The sequence below is a fragment of the Nycticebus coucang genome, chromosome 10, assembly GCF_027406575.1.
Source record: "Nycticebus coucang isolate mNycCou1 chromosome 10, mNycCou1.pri, whole genome shotgun sequence".
Lineage (NCBI taxonomy): Eukaryota > Metazoa > Chordata > Mammalia > Primates > Lorisidae > Nycticebus > Nycticebus coucang.
The window spans coordinates 59,430,018-59,451,009 of NC_069789.1; the positions used below are offsets into that span (position 1 = coordinate 59,430,018).

The 20,992-nt window shown below is 43.5% G+C and overlaps 1 protein-coding gene across 4 annotated transcripts; it reads left to right on the top strand.

Moving 5' to 3' along the window:
- The first annotated feature begins 26 nt into the window (after positions 1 to 26).
- Positions 27 to 20,602, top strand: ADIPOR1 (adiponectin receptor 1). 4 transcript variants are annotated; one of them, XM_053606778.1, is made up of 9 exons: positions 27 to 471; positions 4,643 to 4,709; positions 8,435 to 8,672; positions 11,402 to 11,518; positions 14,255 to 14,426; positions 14,903 to 15,089; positions 16,526 to 16,713; positions 18,013 to 18,206; positions 19,731 to 20,602. In XM_053606778.1, the coding sequence occupies exons 3-9, from the start codon at positions 8,532 to 8,534 to the stop codon at positions 19,857 to 19,859; spliced, it is 1,128 nt and encodes a 375-aa protein (XP_053462753.1). In that variant the 5' UTR covers positions 27 to 471; positions 4,643 to 4,709; positions 8,435 to 8,531; the 3' UTR covers positions 19,860 to 20,602. The 4 variants fall into 4 exon arrangements, with proteins under 4 accessions (XP_053462753.1, XP_053462752.1, XP_053462755.1 ...); XM_053606780.1 differs by having other exon boundaries at positions 31 to 182; positions 4,597 to 4,709; XM_053606779.1 differs by having other exon boundaries at positions 31 to 182.
- The last annotated feature ends 390 nt before the right edge of the window (positions 20,603 to 20,992 follow it).

Here is a 20,992-nt window from a genome sequence, read left to right on the forward strand (position 1 = left end):
ACTCAGGAGGCAGGGCCTGCGAGGAGGTGACGCGACTGCGGAGGTGACGCGGGCTGTCGCGCGCCCCTTCCGGCGCGGGGAGGGCGCTGAAGATCCCGGGCCGCTCGGCCGCAGGCCGCCTCCACCGCCGCGAGATGTAGCGGGGGTGACCGCGGCCCCCAGCAGAGTCTACACTCCCCGTTGTAAGTTTCCCCGGAACTGACGGGTGAGCTGGGACTCGGCTTTAGTTGTGGGGACCCCGGGAGCCTCCTCACAGGCCTGAAGAGGGGACAGCGGTTGGGGCAGTTCTTCCCGAGGGTCCGGGACTTCGGCTCTGGAGCCGGCCGGGCCTCCCAGCTACTCTGCGTTCTGGGTTGTAAACATTTCCGGCCCCTCCCACCGCGCGCCGCTTCGGCGGCGGCCTCCTAGACGCGACGCTTTGGCGGCTGTGGGTCGCTCGCCTCCCGCTGTCCCTGCAGCTCAGCAATCCTGGTGAGTGCTGTGTCCTCAGCCCCGCAGGCGTTCTAGCCCTGGGTCGGGACAGGACAGCTAAAGCTAAGCCTCTTTCGAAAGCCGCCGCGAGTGGGGAGGGGGTCTGGCGGGCTTAGGTCGCAGAACCGTTTCTCGCCGGTGGGTACACCGCCCTTGGTGGCAGAGGAAGCCCAGGGTTGCTCGACCCACAGTCTTTAGCTGGTCAAACCGTGACCGTGCCCCCACTTTGACGGGGTCGGATGGGTCGTTGGTTGACGCTCTACTTGGTTAAGGCAATCCTAAGAGCTAAAATGTGGGCAAAATCTTGACTACTTTTGGGAAAAACGAAATTTCATTCGCTTGGAAATCTAGGATTGGTGTATGCTATTTTATATTTGAGAATTTTGTTTTTCAAGCCTTTGATTTTTAGAAAATAAAATCAGTAAGTGCTTTCACTCAGTTTCTGGCTCTTCTTGGAAGAATGGGAACCTGGTAAGGCGTATTTTAGTTTAAGAGTTTCAGACGTGAATGGGGCATTTGGAGGCCATGGTACTTTATTAGATTAACCACGGTAGTTCCTTCAAGTATTTAGAAGATAACCTAGAAAACACGGTGGGGAATATATAGGCTGCTGTTTTAATGAAGACTGTAACAACTTGTTCTTTTCTGAAATGAACTAAATAGTGAGGCCTCTTTACTGCTTTTCTCTTTTGGTAATGGTTGGGTAGGATGTGGTGGTGCAGCTGCTGTTCCTGAGGTGTTACAACATATATACATTGCCAGGAATTTAGATAGGGTGGCACTAAACATTGCAGTGTCAGGGTTCCTGGCTTGCAGATACTAAATTTCTTTATTTCAGGAGTAACTTCTTTGTACTTACTTGTATATTGTGATTGGAAAGTCAATCTTAAAAATTAATGTTATCTGTGGAAGTCCATCTTAGGCTAGACCTCCACAAACTATACCTAATTACAGAGTAGGATCTGAAAGCCTTCTGTTCTCAGCGGTCAAGAAATTACGTGATTCTCTTTGCAATTCAGCATGTCCCCCAAAAAAAAGGAAAGAAAGAAAAAAAAAATTGCGTGATTCTGGAGGAATAAATGAATAAGTGACCACTTTGCTTGCAAGTAAAAGAGAATCTCAGAAAGGTAATAGGAAGCAACATTAATCCCCTAAATCTCTATTGCTAATGGATAAAACACACCACCTTAAGTAGGCTTTCAGGCTATTTTCAGTTTCTTCAGTCTGGCCTCATTTTCCTTTTCCAAGATTAATTTATGGAAAAGTGGATTGTTCACTGCCCTGAGAGCTGTGTTCTTTCATGCCTTTGTTCACATCATGTACTCTCCTGGAGTGCCCTGCTCCCATCTCTGCCTATCAAGATCTTTCTTAAATTTCCCACAAAACTTTCCTGATCACTTCAACTAACATTGAGCTTTCTTTCTGAATTCTTCTAGCACTTAATGGCACTTAGCCTTATAGTAATGTTGGTAGAAAACAAGTTATTTCTTCCTCTTAAAGTGGAGGCCAGGAGCCATGTCAAATCTCTTCTCTTTGCCTTGCCTCTATAGCCACGGCATTATGCATATTGTAAATAATAAATATTCTGAGATTAATGAAAGATAGAATTTGCCCTTATTTCGGGCAGCGCCTGTGGCTCAGTGAGTAGGGCACCAGCCCCACATACTGAGGGTGGCAGGTTCGAACCCAGCCCCAGCCAAACTGCAAAACAGAAAAATAGCTGGGCATTGTGGCGGGTGCCTATAGTCCCAGCTCCTCCGGAGGCTGAACCAAGAGAATTGCCTAAACCCAAGAGCTGGAGGTTGCTGTGAGCTGTGACGCCACGGCACTCTACCGAGGGCAGCAAAGTAAGACTGTCTCCAAAAAAAGAATTTGCCCTTCTTTCTAGGCAAGTAAATTTGTTCTCTATTTCCCTACAAAATTTCCTTTGGCTCCTGTAATAAAACCAAACTGAAATCCTTTAACATACTTGCTATGTTATTCTGTCCCATCTACTTGTGATCACACTAAATAGTCATCTTTATAGCTAGAAGCTTTGTAACTATGATAGGAATTTTTTCTTAATTTGGTCTTAATGTCCATTTGTCCCTAATGGACCACCAGACTTTGTACCTCTCACCATGCGTAAAGTTGGTTCTCTTTTCCTAATTAGAAATATTGGGCATGTGAGTGGCGCCAATAGCTCAGTGGATAGGGCACTGGCCACATACACCGAGGGTGGAGGGTTCCAACCGGCCAGGCCAGCTAAAACAACAATGACAACTGCAACAAAAAAATAGCCAGGCATTGGGCGGCGCCTGTGGCTCAAGGAGTAGGGCGCCGGTCCCATATGCCAGAGGTGGTGGGTTCAAACCCAGCCCTGGCCAAAAACCAAAAAAAAAAAAAAAAAAAAAAAAAAATAGCCAGGCATTGTGACGGGCACCTGTAGTCCCAGCTCCTCCCCAGGCTGAGGCAAGAGAATAGCTTAAGCCCAAGAGTATTTTGTCGCCCTCACTAAATGATTTTCTTGCCTCAGCCTCTCAGTAGCTGGGACTACAGGCCCCTGCCACAACACCCAGCTATTTTTTGTTGCAGTTGTCATCATTGTTGTTTAGCTGGCCTAGCCAGGTTCAAACCCTCCAGCCTCAGTGTACGTGGCTGGTGCTGTAACCACAGTGCTACAGGTGCCAAGCCAAGCCCAAGAGTTTGAGATTGCTGTGACCTGTGATGCCATGGCACTCTACCCAGGGAAACAAAGTGAGACTCTGTCTCAAAAAAAAAAAAAAAAGAAATGTTTGGAATATGAATAATGTTTAAAGTTATAAAAAATATAAATAATAAAATTTATAAAATAAATTTAAATATAAACATTTAAATAATATATAAAGTTTGTAACTACCATGGTTTTTAAAAATCATTGAAAGTGCCTTCAAGCCAAACCAGTTGCATGTAATTGACTTTTAGGCTTCTGGGGTACACAGTATGAAGTGGGTGCTATGTTGTGCAATTGTGTTGAGAATGTACTTGAAAGATGGGTAATAAATGAAAATAAATGAAAATTCATCATATACCTCGCATACTATTTACTTTTCTTATTTTTTGTGGCATTAGGAAAGTTTACCTGTCTCTATTGGGGATTTAAAAAACCTATTCTGGGGCAGCACCTGTGGCTCAAAGGATTAAGGCGCTGGTCCCAAATACCGGAGGTGGCGGGTTCAAACCCAGACCCAGCCAAAAACTGCAAAAAAACAAAAAACCGTTCTGTTAGGATAGCTTTAACTGGGGGAGAGCTACAAAGGAAGTTAAATTGTGATTTTCCACTTCCAACACTGGGATACTTGGCAGAAGGAGAGCTTAGGCCCCATTTTATAATGTCAAACATGCACTTTGTTTTGATCATTTTTCTCCAACAAAGCTGTGAAACTACCCTCCCTAACTAAGAGAGTAGATAGAGGAAAAGATGGTTATGTTCTAGATCTGTACTGCTAGACTGGTCTTTAGAACCATGAGAATCAAGCTAGGCATAGATGGAGCCAATCCACATAATCTCTAAGGGTCCAGGAATCCCAGATTTTAAAAAACTCCTAGAAGAAGCTTTGCGGCTTTGACTCCCGGGAAGGAGTGTGCTATATAGTCTGGAAAACTTGGGAATCGGTTCACAGCATAAATGTCTCCAAAATTTGAATTAAAATAACTCCAGCTTACTGGCTAGTGATTTCCCCACGTTTGGCACAGGATTATCTTATTTATAGGAGCACAAATACCTCCCTGCTCCACAGCTTTACTCTCTAATATCCTAGGTTTATCCAGTTGGAAAGCTTAGTGGTAAAGGTTTATTAGCATGAATTGAAGAAATCCCATCAAAAATGCACTCAGTGGAATTTGGCTCAATTATAATTTGCTGTGTTGGGTGTGACATGTTTGAGGGGAAAGGTGTTTCCTCTAAAATACATAAGGACATAGAAAGCTGCCAGAAAGTTGGTGCTCCTGAGTCTCCTAGAATCACTCTTAACACCTTAGGGGTTTGTACTGATTTTTATAATACACTAAAACACTGGCTTATGATTTTCAGTTGTTTGTGAGTGGTCCACCCTGCAGAAGTGATATTTTCAGGTCCTAGTATTATTTGCTCTTCTTTCTTGCCAGACCTCCGATCCCTCTCTCTCCCTTTCCTGTCTCTGTGTTGCTACAGTTTAGAAGACCAAACTGGACAATGGACTTTGCTCACTATGATGACATGATCTCCATTGACCTCCATTGTATGTACTTTAATGCATGATGATATATTTTATATGCTGAGTTGTAGCTAATGGGGTTTGTGAGTTAACCGTTAGGTTTGGTGACATTTGGGTCTAGCATGGAGGGGTATAGGAGCTAGTTGTAGGGGAACTTGAAGGAATTGAAGAAAGAATGGAATATTACTTGAACTGAAAAGGGAAAAAACTTAAGGCCAGCAGACTCAAAGGCATAAAAACTTTACAGATCAAATGATGAAATTAGTGAGAATGCCAAGCTGGACTGGGTGTGGTGTTTCGCGCCTATACTCCTAGCACTCTGAGAGGCCAAAGTGGGAGGATCCCTTGAGCTCAGAAATTTAAGACCATCCTGAGCAAGAGCAAGACCATATCTCTACTAAAAACGGAAAAAATTAGCTGAGCCTTGTAACCAGTGCCTATAATCCAAGCTACTTGGGAGGTTGAGGTGGACAATCTCTTGATCTAGGAGTTTGAGGTTGCTGTAAGCAAGGCGGAGGCTATGGCACTGTAGCCTAGGTAACAGAGTGAAACTCTGTCTCAAAAAAAAAGAAAGAAAGAAATTCAAAGCTGGATTTTCTGCATATCATCTTTGGACCTGAATTGCCCAGCTTAAAGTTTGTCTGTATTATTCTCATTGCTTCTAGTAGAATGGTTACCTAGCACTCAAAATAACTGAATTTAGTGTATGACCATTCTAAATTGAGGGATCCTCTCCATCCATTTCTCAGTGACGTTGTATCACTTATTTTGTACATATCCAGAACTACCTATGTCATCTGATTATAAGCTCTTCAAAAACAATGACATAGCTTGTTCAACTTCATATTTTGCATAGTGCTTTAGAATGTCTTAGGATGCTAGTACTAAATATACTTGCTGAATTGTCAGTGAATGTGTTGGCTTGCCTTGGGAAAGGGATAAGAGAAAGCCCCCCAAGGATAAGAAAAAGTATACAAACCCTTCCTTAGTGGCAAGAATCTAATTCATATCCTTGCTGGCTGGAATCTGCCCCATTCATTCACTCATATTGAAATACGGGTTCTGGGTGCGGCGCCTATGGTTCAGTGTGTAGGGCACTGGCCCCATATACCGAGGGTGGCGGGTTCAAGCCTGACCCAGACAAACTGCAACAACAAAAAAAAATAGCCAGGTGTTGTGGCGGGTGCCTGTAGTCCCAGCTACTTGGAAGGCTGAGGCAAGAGAATGCCTAAGCCCAGGAGTTGGAGGTTGCTGTGAGCTGTGTGACGCCACGGCACTCTACTGAGGGTGATAAAGTGAGACTCTGTCTCTACAAAAAAGAAATATGGGTTCTAAAAATTAAGGATATGTATTATTTTACAATCCATGTATTGCATACCAGAACCTAAGGCTTGTTGCTTTGTTTTGTTTCTGCCCTGGTGGTCTGCACTAAATTGTTGGCAGCAGTACACTAAATCAGTGTGCTTTTCTGTCAGACATCTCCAAGATACCCGAACCTATTTATATTTTTTGCTCATAGTCTTAAGTATTTTTTCTTTTCTTTATTATTTTTTTTTTTTTTTGAGACAGTCTCAAGCTGTCACCCTGGGTAGAGAGCTGTGGTATAATAGCTCACAGCAACTTCCATCTCAGGCTTGAGCGATCTTCTTGCCTCAGCTTTTCTATTTTTAATAGAGAGGGGGTCTTGCTTTTTCTCAGGCTGGTCTTGAACTCATGAACTCAAGCAATCCACCTGTCTCAGCCTCCCAGAGTGCTGGGATTACAGACGTGAGCCACCTCGCCTGGCCCAGTCTTAAGTATTCTTAGTAAAGCTGTTTTTTCGGTAGTACTTTCTTGAGAGGAAATATGTTTTGAGGTCAGCCTATTGAGAAAGATTTCCTAATGTTTCTTCTCACGTGGGTTGCCAATCTCCTGAGGTTTTCAGGGGCCTCCAGTTTCCTGTTCTCTTTAAGCACAGTTGTTGACTATGACTGTGTGCTGGCATCATGTCAGGGTCTTGCCCATTTAAAGGAGGAGGAACTGTCTATATGTTGACACCATAGAAAGGTCTGCTGTACACCCAGTTGTTGCTTTTGTCTCTCTTGGACTAGATTTGCCTGTTGCTTTTCAGCCTGTGGGTTGAGCATAGCATCACTCATGACTGAAACTTGAGGATTACCCTCATCTGATGTATTAGATTTAGACAGAGAGAAACAATAGGAAATATAGATAAATAATATATATAAAGAGGGGGTATTTGTTAGGTGAATTGGCTTGTGCAATTATGGAGGCTAAGTCCCATCAGGAAAGCTGGTAGCTAACTCAGACCGAGGCCAAAGAGCTGCTGGTACAAGTTTCAGAATCCCTGGAGTTCTTGATGTGCAAGGCCAGGAAAAGAAGGGTGTCCCAGCTCCATGAAAGAGGGAAGGAGAGACAGACAGAGATAGAGATTTATAATCCCTGAGAAAGAATTGTGATTACTCTTGGATAAAAATAACTCGTTCAAGATTTAAATATGTTTGTGAATATAGCCCTGGACTATAGTGTCTCCCTTGGGAGCAAAGTCATGTTTACAGTCCAATATAAAAGATTTGGGCTTCTTGAGCATTAAATTTCCTCTCTCTGAAGGCATGTGCAACGCTCTCTTTGTGTTGCCCTATGGTAACTGGGGCTTAGATAGCCAATGCAAGAAAATGCCAATATATTCTGGCTACTGCAATTACTAAGAGTAATAAAGTTTTTTGTCCCTGGGGGCAGGGAGAATAACTAGTAATTTATAACATAGTGGGAAACTTTAGAATTTTTCCCCCTCTTTTCAGTATTATTTGAGACCCAAGTAAAGACATCTACTGAAGCCCAACCCTGGAAAACTTAGTGTTTCTGAGGTTTTTTCTAGAAAACTGAATTCTGGGTTTCTCTGGGTTTCCTAAAGGATCCATGTGCTTGTCTCTGATTTCTGAAAAACTAATTTGAGTGGTGCTTAGATTATGGGATGTGGTGGACATTATGTGGGACATGCTCTTGCACAGCCAGTTATTAGGTGTGTGTTTGGCAAAGGGCAAACACACACCTAATAACTGAGGCTGCTTCCTGTCCTCATCTTCCTACTTCCAGGTAAGTTATTGCTCACTTGAAGAAGAGATTGTGATGTAAACTTGTTATCCAAGTGTTTAACCCAGTCTATAATCCTCTAATAGAATTAGCAGGCCTTGCACAGAAATTAACCACTAGGCATCCATCCCACAACCAGGTTCCTTTTGTATGCTCAACACTTTTGTAGATAAAGCCCAACTGAATTTAGTTGGCATTTAATTTATTTCTAAGCCTTGATTAATTACAATTAATAGTAATTGCAGCTAGATGTTGGCTTCACATTTTTGTTCCTCATTCTCAGAGTTAGGCCTTCTTGGGCAGAATGAGCTTTGGGAATGGTAGGCAAGAATTTCCTCATTCATGGGCTCCATAACTGTGGAGGGAATTAGGGGTGGTAGCTGTTTTTCTGTGGTGAGAATCTGGTGCAGTAAACACAGATCCTTTGAAGGCAAACAATTAGATGTTATATTTTCAGCCTTATCTGAAGATTAGGAAGGTTCTGGGTAAAGGGTGATATTAAAGAGGGAGGAGGGCAGGAATGGATTTCATTTATTCAGTTAACTAACCTTTAGAGTTGGAATTGGGTGTATTAACTGGGTCTTATTCAATATTGAATTATAGAACTGAACTATAAAAGAAACAAATTGTCATCCATTCATGTTTGTGTTTACTTTTAGTTTCTACCATCACAGGGAGATCTCTGCCCCCTGGGGCTGAGAGACCCCAACTTTTCCCCAAGCTGAAGCTGCAGGGCCTTGAGATACCACCAGCCAGATGTCATCCCACAAAGGATCTGTGGTGGCACAGGGCAATGGGGCTCCTGCCAGTAACAGGGAAACTGACACAGTGGAACTGGCTGAACTGGGACCCCTGCTAAAAGAGAAAGGCAAACGAGTGATCGCCAACCCAACCAAAGTAAGTCATCATCCCAGGAGTCATTCCCTTAACATCTCTCCTTAGGCCTCTGTCAATTTCTTTCTTTAATGATCTTACCATCCTTCCAAAGTGAGAAACCATAGCACCTTGAAAATATCACTATATTAGTCTTTAGTATACTGTATTACAAGTCTCTTTTTGTCTGTTTTTCCCACTGTAAGCTTTTGGTAGTTCACTCATCTTTATAACACCAGTGCTTTAGCACAAAGCATGAATAAGTCACCAATAAATGAAAGAAGCAGTCTGTTAAGATTAGGCTTGACTTCACATAACAAACAAAAATCTCTGTAGCTTTTTTTGTTTATTTGTTTTTGTTTTAGAGACAAGAGTCTCACTTTGTCGCCCTTGAGTACTGTGGCGTCACAGCTCACAGCAACCTCCAGCTCTTGGGCTTAGGTGATTCTCTTGCCTCAGCCTCCCAAGTAGCTGGGACTACAGGTGCCTGCCAAAATGCCGGGCTATTTTTTTGTTGCAGTTTGGCTGAGGCTGGGTTCAAACCCACCAACCTCGGTATATGGGGCCAGTGCCCTACTCACTGAGCCACAGGTGACGCCCAAAATCTCTGTAGCTTTGACAAGATAGAAGTCTCTCATCAAATAAGATAATAAGGGAACTAATCAATTCAAAGCTGATGAGGCATCTCCACTACTGTGAAGCACCTGTCTTGCTCTTCTATCATTCTTAATATATTGTTCATCACACCCACATTCTACCCATAGTGAAGCAGGAAGGAGGAGAAAGATCCACTCTTTTCTTTTTGAAAAGACTATGGGGAAGTAGTTAGGCCAGAATTTAGTTACATAGTTGCATTCAGCTGCCCTGGATGTTAGGAAGTGTAGCCTGAGTAAAATTCCAAAAACATTGCTACCTTGAAAAAAAATGGAGGACTGTGGCTCAAGCCGCTAAGGCACCAGGTACATACACCTGAGCTGGCGGGTTCGAATCCAGACCGGGCCCACCAAACAACAGTGGCAGCTGCAAGCAAAAAATAGCCAGGTGTTGTGGCGGGTGGCTGTAGTCCTAGCTACTTGGGAGGCTGAGGCAAGAGAATCGCTTGAGCCCAGGAGTTGGAGGTTGCTGTGAGCTGTGATTCCATAGCACTCTACCCAGGGTGACAGCTTGAGGCTCTGTCTCAAAAAAAAAAAAAATGGAGGACTTTGTTACTTAGGAAGAGAGAGAATGGATATTGTGGTAGGCAAACCGGAATCTGAAAAACAAAACGTAAGAGGGACGATGGACAGGAGAGACAAATAGCCCAGAGAAGGAGCTGAATTGCCAGGCTTTCCATTGCCATGGTTTGGAGCCTTGGGATGGAGAGAAAGGTCTCTCTGCTTTATAGGCAAGTGCTCTCCTGGGTACACTCTTTAGGGCCTAGGAGTCAGTGCTGCTGTTTTCTGTGGAACCAGTTCTGAGGCCCTTCATGCTCCTGGGAGCTGCTGTGGATACAAAGTTTCATTTATGATGGCATCCCCAGAGTCAAAGAACACAGAACAGTGTACAGAATTATTGTTAAGGAAATTTCTGAAACTATGTATCTTTTTCATTGTTTTCAAAATTCAATGACCTTCCAGTTCCAGGTTGCTATCAGTTTAAAAGAGAAAAAGAAAAACCAAAATTCAATGGCCTGGGAGCAAGAACTATTCCGGAAATTGGGGAAGTTGAGAACCACTGTCCTAGAGAAAGGATGGCTCATTCAGTCGTAGGACTGGTGTGCTAATCTTGTATTCTTTCAAGGCTAATCTTCCTAAGAGTCTTATCTACTGTGTGCTGGATAGAACTTTTGGCTCCAGCAAAGTAATAGTATACAATAGAACCTCTATAGTTGACCACCTCTCTGCATTGACCACCTTCTTATGTTGACCTCATTTTCATAGATCAAACATGCACCACATTTACGCAATGGAAATTCCTTATGTTGACCACCTCTGGATGTTGACTAGTTACAGTCCCCTGGGTGGTCAACTTAGGGAGGTTCTACCATATTTTGAACTTACAGTGTTGTAAATTGAATAAGTGTCATGCTTTTGGAGAAAAGGCCATAAGACGGGACGGCGCCTATGGCTCAGTCGGTAAGGCGCCGGCCCCATATACCGAGGGTGACAGGTTCAAACCCGGCCCCAGCCAAACTGCAACAAAAAAATAGCCGGGCGTTGTGGCGGGCGCCTGTAGTCCCAGCTACTCGGGAGGCTGAGGCAAGAGAATCGCTTAAGCCCAGGAGTTGGAGGTTACCGTGAGCTGTTTGAGGCCACGGCACTCTACCAAGGGCCATAAAGTGAGACCCTGTCTCTACAAAAAAAAAAAAAGGCCATAAGACCATACATAGAAATAAGACTGGGCAGAAAACATTGATTTAGGGTTTTTCTGGTTCTCTCTGATCTGGAGGAGTCTAATCTATGAGATGACTCCCTTGGTTGGATTTTTTGTTTGTTTGTTTGTTTTTTGTAGAGACAGAGTCTCATGTTACCACCCTCGGTAGCGTGCCATGGCCTCACACAGCTCACAGCAACCTCCAACTCCTGGGCTTCAGCGATTCTCTTGCCTCAGCCTCCCGAGTAGCTGGGACTACAGGCGCCTGCCACAACGCCCGGCTATTTTTTGGTTGCAGCTTGACCGGGGCCGGGCTTGAACCTGCCACCCTCGGTATATGGGGCCGGCGCCTTACGGACTGAGCCACAGGCGCCGCCCTTACTTTTGTTTTTTTTCTGTAGGCTGAAGAAGAGCAAACATGCCCAGTGCCCCAGGAAGAGGAGGAAGAGGTGCGGGTACTGACACTTCCCCTGCAAGCCCACCACGCCATGGAGAAGATGGAGGAGTTTGTATATAAGGTACAGCGTCAGAGCTTCTGGGATGTTCCCCTCTGGCAAGCCTGCTTGGGTCGAAGAGCTTTTACTCGTGTGGGTGGGTGTTGTTTTCTGGTTAAGATAAAGTAAATCAAGGTGAAAATTGGCTAAATTTTTAAGGCCTATTCTATTAGGCTTGTTCAAAATAGATTCTGAAAGAGGGGTTCTTAATTTTTTTGTATTGTGGATTCCTTTGGAAATCACCAAAATATTTACATATAATAATATGGGCTTCTTTATTAACACATTAATGGTAAGCTCTAATAAGTAGTGATAACTAGAATTAATATATATATTAATATATGTATATGTGTATATATATTAATATATATGTATATATGTATATATTAATATATATGTATATTTGTGGGGTTTTTTGAGACAGAGCCTCAAGCTGTCTCCCTGAGTAGAGTGCTGTGGCATCACAGCTCACAGCAACCTCCAACTCCTGGGCTTAAGTGATTCTTCTGCCTCTGCCTCCCAAGTAGCTGGGACTATAGGCACCCGCCACAACTTGGCTATTTTTTTCGTTGCAGCTGTCGTTGTTCTTTGGCAGGCCCAGGCTGGATTTGAGCCCACCAGCTCAGGTGTATGTGGCTGGCACCTTAGCCGCTTGAGCCACAGGTGCTGAGCCTAGAAATAGTACTTTGAGATATCTGCAAAACTAATGTATGAAGGCTCGGCGCCTGTAGCTCAAGCGGCTAAGGCACAAGCCACATACACCAGAGCTGACTGGTTCAAACCCTGCCCGGGCCTGCCAAACAACAATGACAACTACAACCAAAAAACAGCTGGGCATTGTGGAGGGCACCTGTAGTCCCAGCTACTTGGGAGGCTGAGGCAAGAGAATCGCTTAAGCCCAAGAGTTTGAGGTTGCTGTGAGCTGTGACACAATGGCACTCTACCCAAGGGCAACAGCTTGAGACTCTGTCTCAAAAGAAAAAAAAAGGGCAACACTGTGGCTAAGTGGGTAGGGCACCGGCCCTATACCGAGGGTGGCAGGTTTGAACCTGGCCCCCGCCAAACAGCAACAACAAGAACAACAAAATAGCTGAACATTGAGGCTGGCACCTGTAATCCCAGCTACTTGGGAGGCTGAGGCAAGAGAATCACCTAAGCCCAGGAGTTGGAGGTTGCTGTGAGCTGTGACGCCACAGCGGCACTCTACCGAGGGTGATAAAATGAGACTCTGTCTTACAAAAAAAAAAAAAAATAGCCGGGCATTGTGGCGGGTGCCTGTAGTCCCAGCTACTTGGGAGGCTGAGGCAAGAGAATTGCTTACGCCCAGGAATTGGAGGTTGCTGTGAGCTGTGACGCTACAGCACTCTACCCAGGGCAACAGCTTGAGGCTCTGTCTCAAAAAAAAAAAAAAAAACTAATGTATGAAAATATCTGTGGGGCGGCGCCTGTGGCTCAAGGAGTAGGGCGCCGGTCCCATATGTCGGAGGTGGCAGGTTCAAACCCAGCCCCGGCCAAAAACCACAAAAAATATATATATATATCTGTGATTTCTATTGGTGACAACTCCACAAGTTCCACTAATAACTGCTGTGGTTTGTTGCGTATATTTATAATTGAGAGAAATGCAAAATTTAGAGGTAAATGAAAATAAAAATACTTTTTTCCATCCAAGTTTCCTTTCACTCCCTGGATTCTGTCTACTATGCATGAATCCTAGATTAAGATCCTCAGCTCTAAAAAGACTTACTCCCAGCCTAGTAAGAACTTAGAATCTAAATGGGGGAAAGGATGGAGCAGGAGGCAAACAGAATCTCCTGAAGGAGAGGGGCAAGGAGGGATGTATATGCAATTTTTAAAAACCATATATATATATATATATATATATAAATTTTTTTTTTTTTTGACACACAGTCTCATTTTGTTGCCCTCAGTAGAGTGATATGGCATCATAGGTCACAGCAACCTCAGACTCTTGGGCTCAAGTGATTCTCTTGCCTCAACTTCCCTGTAACTGAGACTATAGGCATCCCTCCCCACCACAATGCCTAGCTATTTTTAGAGGTGGGGGTCTTGCTCTAGCTCAGGCTGGTCTAGAACTTGTGAGCCAGCCTCAGCCTCCCAGAGTGCTGGGATCACCAGCTTGAGACACCGCACCTGGCCTAATTTCTTTGTTTTCATCAACTGTGTTGATTTTTTTTTTTTTTTTTTAAGAGATAGAGTCTCACTTTGTTACCCTCAGTAGAGAGCTATGGCATCACAGCTCACAGCAACCTCCAAGTCCTGGGCTTAGGCGATTCTCTTGCTTTAGCCTCCCGAGTAGCTGGGACTATAGGTGCCCACCATAACGCCTGGCTATTTTTTGTTGTTGTTGTTGTTGTTGCAGTTTGGCTGGGCTGGGCTTGAACCCGCCACCCTTGGTATATGGGGCCAGCGCCCTACCCACTGAGCTACAGGCACCTCCTGACTGTATTGATTTTTGAAATTTTCAAGTGGCCTGAAGGAGAAAGTGCCATATTTTCTTCAAATGTTGGGAAACAACCTAAAGTTTACACAGATAAACTAACATGAAACAAGGACAAAGTGATCAAAATATGAGTCAGTACTCGCTAGCCCCATTGTGCTATGCCTTGCATATCTCCTGGTCTAAGCAGTTCCCCACTATTACTTGAGACCATCCAACCCCTGACTGACGTCCTCCTAGAGTCGTTCTCCTTCACTGCTTGTTGCTGGGGAAGCTAAATGGGAATGTATCTCTCCTAGGTCTGGGAGGGACGCTGGAGAGTCATCCCATATGATGTGCTCCCTGACTGGCTGAAGGACAATGACTATCTGCTACATGGCCATAGACCACCCATGCCCTCCTTTCGGGCTTGTTTCAAGAGCATCTTCCGCATCCACACAGAAACTGGCAACATCTGGACCCATCTGCTTGGTGAGTGATTTGAATGAAGAAAAATCCATTTTGTCTTCTTAACTACCAAGGGATCATATGGCTTTTGTTCCTGGAGGAAAGAAGAAAAAGTTGCTCTGATTGATAGCTGAAGTTGTACCTTTAAACTACCAGTGACCTTGGTTGACCTTTGATCACTGATACTTCAGACTGAGGGTGGAAGACCTAGAAACTGAAGAAATTGGGACTAGATATTCTGTGATCCTAACAGAACTGTTCTAGATGGAGGCAACTCCTTCATAATTTCCCAGTGTAAAAACAAAATGGTAACATTTTTAAAAATGGGCTTTTATGTCTAGATCTGTATGACTGGTACCATTTTCTGCTGAAATTTTTGACTACAGTTTGCACATAGCTTAAACCCTGTAGTTTACTGACTTAAAACCATCAACTGTCAAAGTGTACACATTCCCTTCTTCCTTACAGCTTTTTTTTTTTTTTCCTTTTTCCCTCTACAGGTTTTGTGCTGTTTCTCTTTTTGGGAATCTTGACCATGCTTAGACCAAATATGTACTTCATGGCCCCTCTACAGGAGAAGGTGGTTTTTGGGATGTTCTTTTTGGGTGCAGTGCTCTGCCTCAGCTTCTCCTGGCTCTTCCACACTGTCTATTGTCATTCAGAGAAAGTCTCTCGGACTTTTTCCAAGTGAGTTGAACGAACCAGCTGTAGGAAAACACCATGCACTGTTGTTACTCTTGAGTAGTGAGTCCAATGCTGACTAAATGCTAGGAATTCCTATTAACTCCTAAAGATTTCCTCATGTACCAGAGGAAAGGTGTTCTGTTCTGTGGGTATATTAAGATGATGAAGCATTTCTCTTAAACACTTCCTAAAAAAACTAACTGCAGCCTCCTCAACACATGGGGAAGCCAGTTGTAGAATATATTTTCTACCTGAACAATACTATCTTTTGTGAAATGTGGGGTGCCAGTGGGCTCTTTTGAAGACCTTGTACCCAATATGAGTTTGCTGTCTTACTGGACAATCTCCAAGTAGAGTGTGGTAAAGAGTCTGTGTTGTTTTCTGCTAGCACTCCTACCCACCAACCGAGTAAAGCTTATCTTTGGTGTCCATGCTGGAAGCCCCAGGGTGGCTATCTGAAGCTTTCCCTATTCCCCAGCTCTGAACCTGGGTTTGTGCTTGTTTACTTGTTTTTTTTAATTACTATTGGTTTTGGTGATGATGATAGTGGATTATTTTGTTTTTCTCAGTAACACTAATTACAAGAATACATTTTCATCACTTAAAAAGTCAGCTAAGGTAGAACAAGCTAAAGCATCCCTTAATACTTCCAATCTAAGTGTTTTATTTTTAGAACTCATCCTATTAGGTAAAGAAATATACGGACCCTTTCTAATTGTGATTCTGGGAACCAGTTGGATTGTGATGGAAGTTCTAAATTCAAGTATCTGGTAGGGAGAAATACCCCATTTCCCTGAAAATAAGCCATCCTCCAAAAATAAGACCTACTCACAGGAAAGATAAGACGTCCCCTGAAAATAAGACCTAGCGCATCTTTGGGAGCACACCTTAATATAAGACACTGTCTTATTTTCAGGAAACAGGGTAGCTATTAACCACTAAGGAAAAGGGCTAGAATTCTGTGAACAAGGATTCTTAAAAGATTTTTCCATTATAGGCTTGGCGCCATCCACATTCACCTGAGCTAGCGGGTTCGAGAATCCAGCCCTGGCCCGCCAAACAACAATGACGGCTGCAACCAAAAAATAGCTGGGCGTTGTGGCAGGTGCCTGTAGTCCCAGCTACTTGGGAGGCTGAGGCAGGAGAATCGCTTGAGCCCAGGAGTTGGAGGTTGCTGTGAGCTGGGATGCTACGGCACTCTACCCAGGGCGACAACTTGAGGCTCTGTCTCAAAAAAAAAAAAAGATTTTTCCATTATAAAGTAGAAGTGCTTGACCTTGTGGAATTTTAATCTAGGATACAGGATAGATTATATGGGAAGTAAAGGGAAACTAGGGATGGCTAAATCTGGGAGCAGGTAGAGAAAAGAAATAACTAGTTAAATGAATCCTAAGAATTCATTTCACCTGTATTTTATTTAATTTTTGTGTTTTTTTTAGACTGGACTATTCAGGGATCGCTCTACTGATTATGGGGAGCTTTGTCCCCTGGCTCTATTACTCTTTCTACTGCTCCCCACAGCCACGGCTCATCTACCTCTCTATTGTCTGTGTCCTGGGCATTTCTGCCATCATTGTGGCACAGTGGGACCGGTTCGCCACTCCCAAGCACCGGCAGACAAGAGCAGGTTTGTAGGAAGACATACTCAGAGGTATTGGTATGTTGGTCCCGATAGGTTCAATCCTGAACCTTAAGGTTTGCAGTTTGGATATTCCACCCAAACCTTAATTTGTCTTTAGAACTTTGAAAAAAAAAAAAAAGAAGAAGAAAAAAAAATGAACCAAAAAGAACTTTGAAAACAGTATGAATTTTCAAAGCTCAGTTCTCCTCATAAGGTTTGTACTCTTTCAGATCATTACCTGGTCAATTAACTGCAAGCGTAAATATGACACCTTCAATACTTGGTTTAAGACAGTTTAAAAATGTAGCAAGCACAGTCATTTTAGTGACCTGAGTCTTAAGCACTCAGACCAAAATTAAAATACCCAGAGGCATTTTGCCAAGGGAATGGAATGCCTGGTTTGGCGAATACAAATACCTTGAGCATGAACACTGATAACAACTATTGCTGTAGCTATAAGCATAACATCTGTTTTGTCTTATCTGGCCTTAGTTTAAGCTTTTATTACTTGGAGCAACACCCCCAGTTACCACCAGTCTTCAGCCACTTTAGATTCATCTGCTGTTTTAACCTAAAGTTAAAAAATTAAATATTTACCAAGCACTAACCATGTGCCATATGCTGTTCCTACACAAGGGCAGCTACAGGGATGGAGAAGGCAGCGCCTGCCCTTCAGTTGTATGCAGTGTAGTGGTGTTCAGGCAGGTGCCCATTCTTTCCTCCCTCTTGCCTTATTTGTATGTCCCAGCAGCTATGGGACAACTTCTAATCTGGGTATGTCTTCTGGGTGCATATCTATCTACTCAGGAGGTCAGAGTCCTGGTTACAAAAGTCTATTATTATTTTAATAGGAAACCTACCTTATTCTCTGACTTGGGAGCCACCTAAAGCTTTCCCATCTAGGTTCTGTACCCAAGTTAGCCATCAGAGGGTTTTGATACATCATTTTTGCCTAGACTCCTTAACAGAATATGAAGAATATAAGATGTTTGTAAAAGCATTTACACTGCCTTCTTCCCATTCTGGATATAGAAAAATATTTGCTAATTGTTACCTATTTGTGGCTAAATTTCCTAAATGCATACTCTACGCTTATTGTTATCTATTTGTGGCTAAATTTCCTAAATGCATACTGTACTTTCCTAAATGCCATGGTACTCTACGCAGGACAATAGAGTGAGACTGTCTCAAAAACAAACAAACAAATTGTCATAAACATTTGGATTCTAGAGTAAGATAACAGTGTCTTCTGTGTAGTGGCTGTTTCCTTGCTTGAGGATCTTATGGCTGCTCTGCTTTGTTCAGGAGTGTTCCTGGGACTTGGCTTGAGTGGTGTTGTGCCCACCATGCACTTTACTATCGCTGAGGGCTTTGTCAAGGCCACCACAGTGGGCCAGATGGGCTGGTTCTTCCTCATGGCTGTGATGTACATCACTGGAGCTGGCCTTTATGCTGCTCGAATTCCTGAGCGCTTCTTTCCTGGAAAATTTGACATATGGGTAAGAAATGATTCTTCCAGCAGGGCCTATGATGGTGAGCGATCGGCCCAAAATTAAAGGTCTGAGTAAAAGGTGGTAAGAAGGCTTGGCGACTGTAGCTCAAACAGCTAGGGCGCCAGCCACATACATCAGAGCTAGTGGGTTTGAATCCAGCCTGGGCCTGCCAAACCACAATGACAACTATAACCCAAAAATAGCTAGGCGTGGTGGTCGGCACCTGTAGTCCCAGTTACTTGGGAGGCTGAGGCAAGAGGATCACCTCAGCCCAAGAGTTGGAGGTTGCTGTGAGCTGTGATGCCATGACACTCTACCCAGGGCGACAGCTTGAGGCTCTATCTTAAAAAAAAAAAAAAAAAAAGGACTGGCCCCATATATTGGCGGTGGTGGGTTCAAACCTGGCCTGGGCCAAAAACTGCCAAAAAAAAAAAAGGTGGGGGGTGGTAAGAAAGTTGGATCATGTACTAGTTTTTAGGGGTACACATATGTACACTGGGGAAAAGTAGCCAGTACTAACATTTGGGCGTATCTCTGTGTTTTAAAACACAGAAAACTGGGTAGCGCCTGTGGTTCAGTGGATAGGGTGCTGGCCCCATATACCGAGGATGGTGGGTTCAAACCCGGCCCCGGCCAAACTGCAACAAAAAATAGCCAGGCGTGGTGGCAGGCGCCTGTGGTCCCAGCTACTCGGGAGGCTGAGGCAAGAGAATCGCCTAAGCCCAGGAGTTGGAGGTTGTTGTGAGCTTTGTGACGCCACGGCACTCTACCGAGGGCCATAAAGTGAGACTCTGTCTCTACAAAAAAAAAAAAAAACACAGAAGACTGTTTTAAAATATTTTTGTAGGCTCAGTGGTTAGGGCACCGGCCACATACACCAGAGCTGGAGGGTTTTATTCTGGCCTGGGCCTGCTAAATAACAATGACAAGTACAACAACAACAACAACAAAATAGCCGGGTGTTGTGGCGGGCACCTGTAGTCCCAGCTACATGTGAGGCAAGAGAGGCAAGAGAATCACTTACGTCCAAGTGTTAGAGGTTGCTGTGAGCTGTGATGCTACAGCACTCTACCAAGAGTAACATAATAAGATACTGTCTCAAAAAAAATAAAATATTTTTGTAACAAATATATCATTTTTATGATATTAAAAAATTGTTTAGGCTTGGCGCCCATACCTTAGTGAGTAGGGCACCAGCCACATACACCAAAGCTGGTAGGTTTGAGCCCTGCCTGGGCCTGCTAAACAGTGACAACTGCAACCAAAAAATAGCTATGCGTTGTGGCAGGGGCTTGTAGTCCCAGCTACTTGGGAGGCTGAGGCAAGAGAATCGATCACTTAAGCCCAAGAGTTTGAGGTTGCTGTGAGCTGTGGTGCCACGGCACTCTACCCAAGGTGACAGTAAGACTCTGTCTCAAAAAAAAAAAATTTTTTTTAAAGAGCAGCTAGAAGAGGCGAGTGATTTCTCCTACTTATTTCTGATTCCTCCTTACCGTTACCCTAAAGGCTCTTCTCTTTTTATTCCTACAGTTCCAGTCTCATCAGATTTTCCACGTCCTGGTGGTGGCAGCAGCCTTTGTACACTTCTATGGAGTCTCCAACCTTCAAGAATTCCGTTATGGCCTAGAAGGTGGCTGTACTGATGACTCCCTTCTCTGAGCCTTCCCACCTGAGGGGTGGAGGAGGAACTTCCCAAGTGCTTTTAAAAATAACTTCTTTGCTGAAGTGAGAGGAAGAGTCTGAGTTGTCTGTTTCTAGAAGAAACCTGTTAGAGAATTCAGTACCAACCAAGCTTCAGCCCACTTTCACACCCACTGGGCAATAAACTTAACATTTCCATTCCCCTAGCTGGGAAGGGTTGGGATGGTCAAACTTAGCCACCCCCTCCTCAGCAAGGTAACTACCGGCCCCTCACAGAGACAGTACTTTGAAACTCATGTTGAGATTTTAGCCCCCCTTCATCTTTTTGGGAAAAAATAATGGACTGGGACTCTTCAGAAATTCTGTTTTTTTTTTTCTGGAAGAAAATGTCCTTCTCTTATCCCCTTCCTTACTTTGTAACCTGGCTTATAACAGGCCATCCATTTTGTAGCACACTTTTGAAAAACAATTATATAACCTGGTCCCATCTTTCTAGGGCCTGGATCTGCATACACAGCAGGAAGAATAAAGCCACCAACTTTTACATAGCCCGGCTAATCATGGAAGTGTGTCCAGGCTTAAAATAACTTGAGTTTTAATTTTTTTTTTCTTGGTAGAGTAATGTAAAATTAAAGTGGGGAAAGATATTTAATATTTAATACTAAGCTTTAAAAAGAAACATGCTATCATTGCTATGTATCTTGATGCAAAGACTATGATGATAATAAAAGAAAGTACAGAAGACACTTGGCATTCAAAGACTTAACATGTATGGTCTCAGTTATTTGAACACAACTCCAAAGGATTAAGACCTATCATAATTTCAGATTCTGCTGAGGTACAAATTTGAATCGTAGGCATTTAAAGGCGGGCACATGCAGGCTAATGAGTGAACCTAATTGAATATCTAGCATCTGCTCAGTACAGCCTTTTTTTTTTTTTTTTATTGCATAGACCATCTTATTAGAGAAATCAATTTTGCTTAGTAGTGTTTAATAATTAGGAGACTCCAAAGAAAAGAACTTCTGCATCTGATCATGCACACCAAAGAGAAACCCCACAAGTGTCTTCACTGTGAGAAATCCTTCTGTTACAGAGTATTACTTGTCATCTACAAAGTCATAGTAAAAATCAGCCCAGCCTAGAAAAAA

What these genes read in the sequence shown, in the direction of transcription:
- ADIPOR1 (XM_053606778.1), top strand. Translation starts at nt 8,532, where the DNA reads ATGTCATCCCACAAAGGATCTGTGGTGGCACAGGGCAATGGGGCTCCT. An exon ending in GTCTCTCGGACTTTTTCCAA is followed by an intron (nt 15,090 to 16,525) that starts GTGAGTTGAACG and finishes TGTTTTTTTTAG; the next exon opens with ACTGGACTATTCAGGGATCG. An exon ending in CTGGAAAATTTGACATATGG is followed by an intron (nt 18,207 to 19,730) that starts GTAAGAAATGAT and finishes TTATTCCTACAG; the next exon opens with TTCCAGTCTCATCAGATTTT.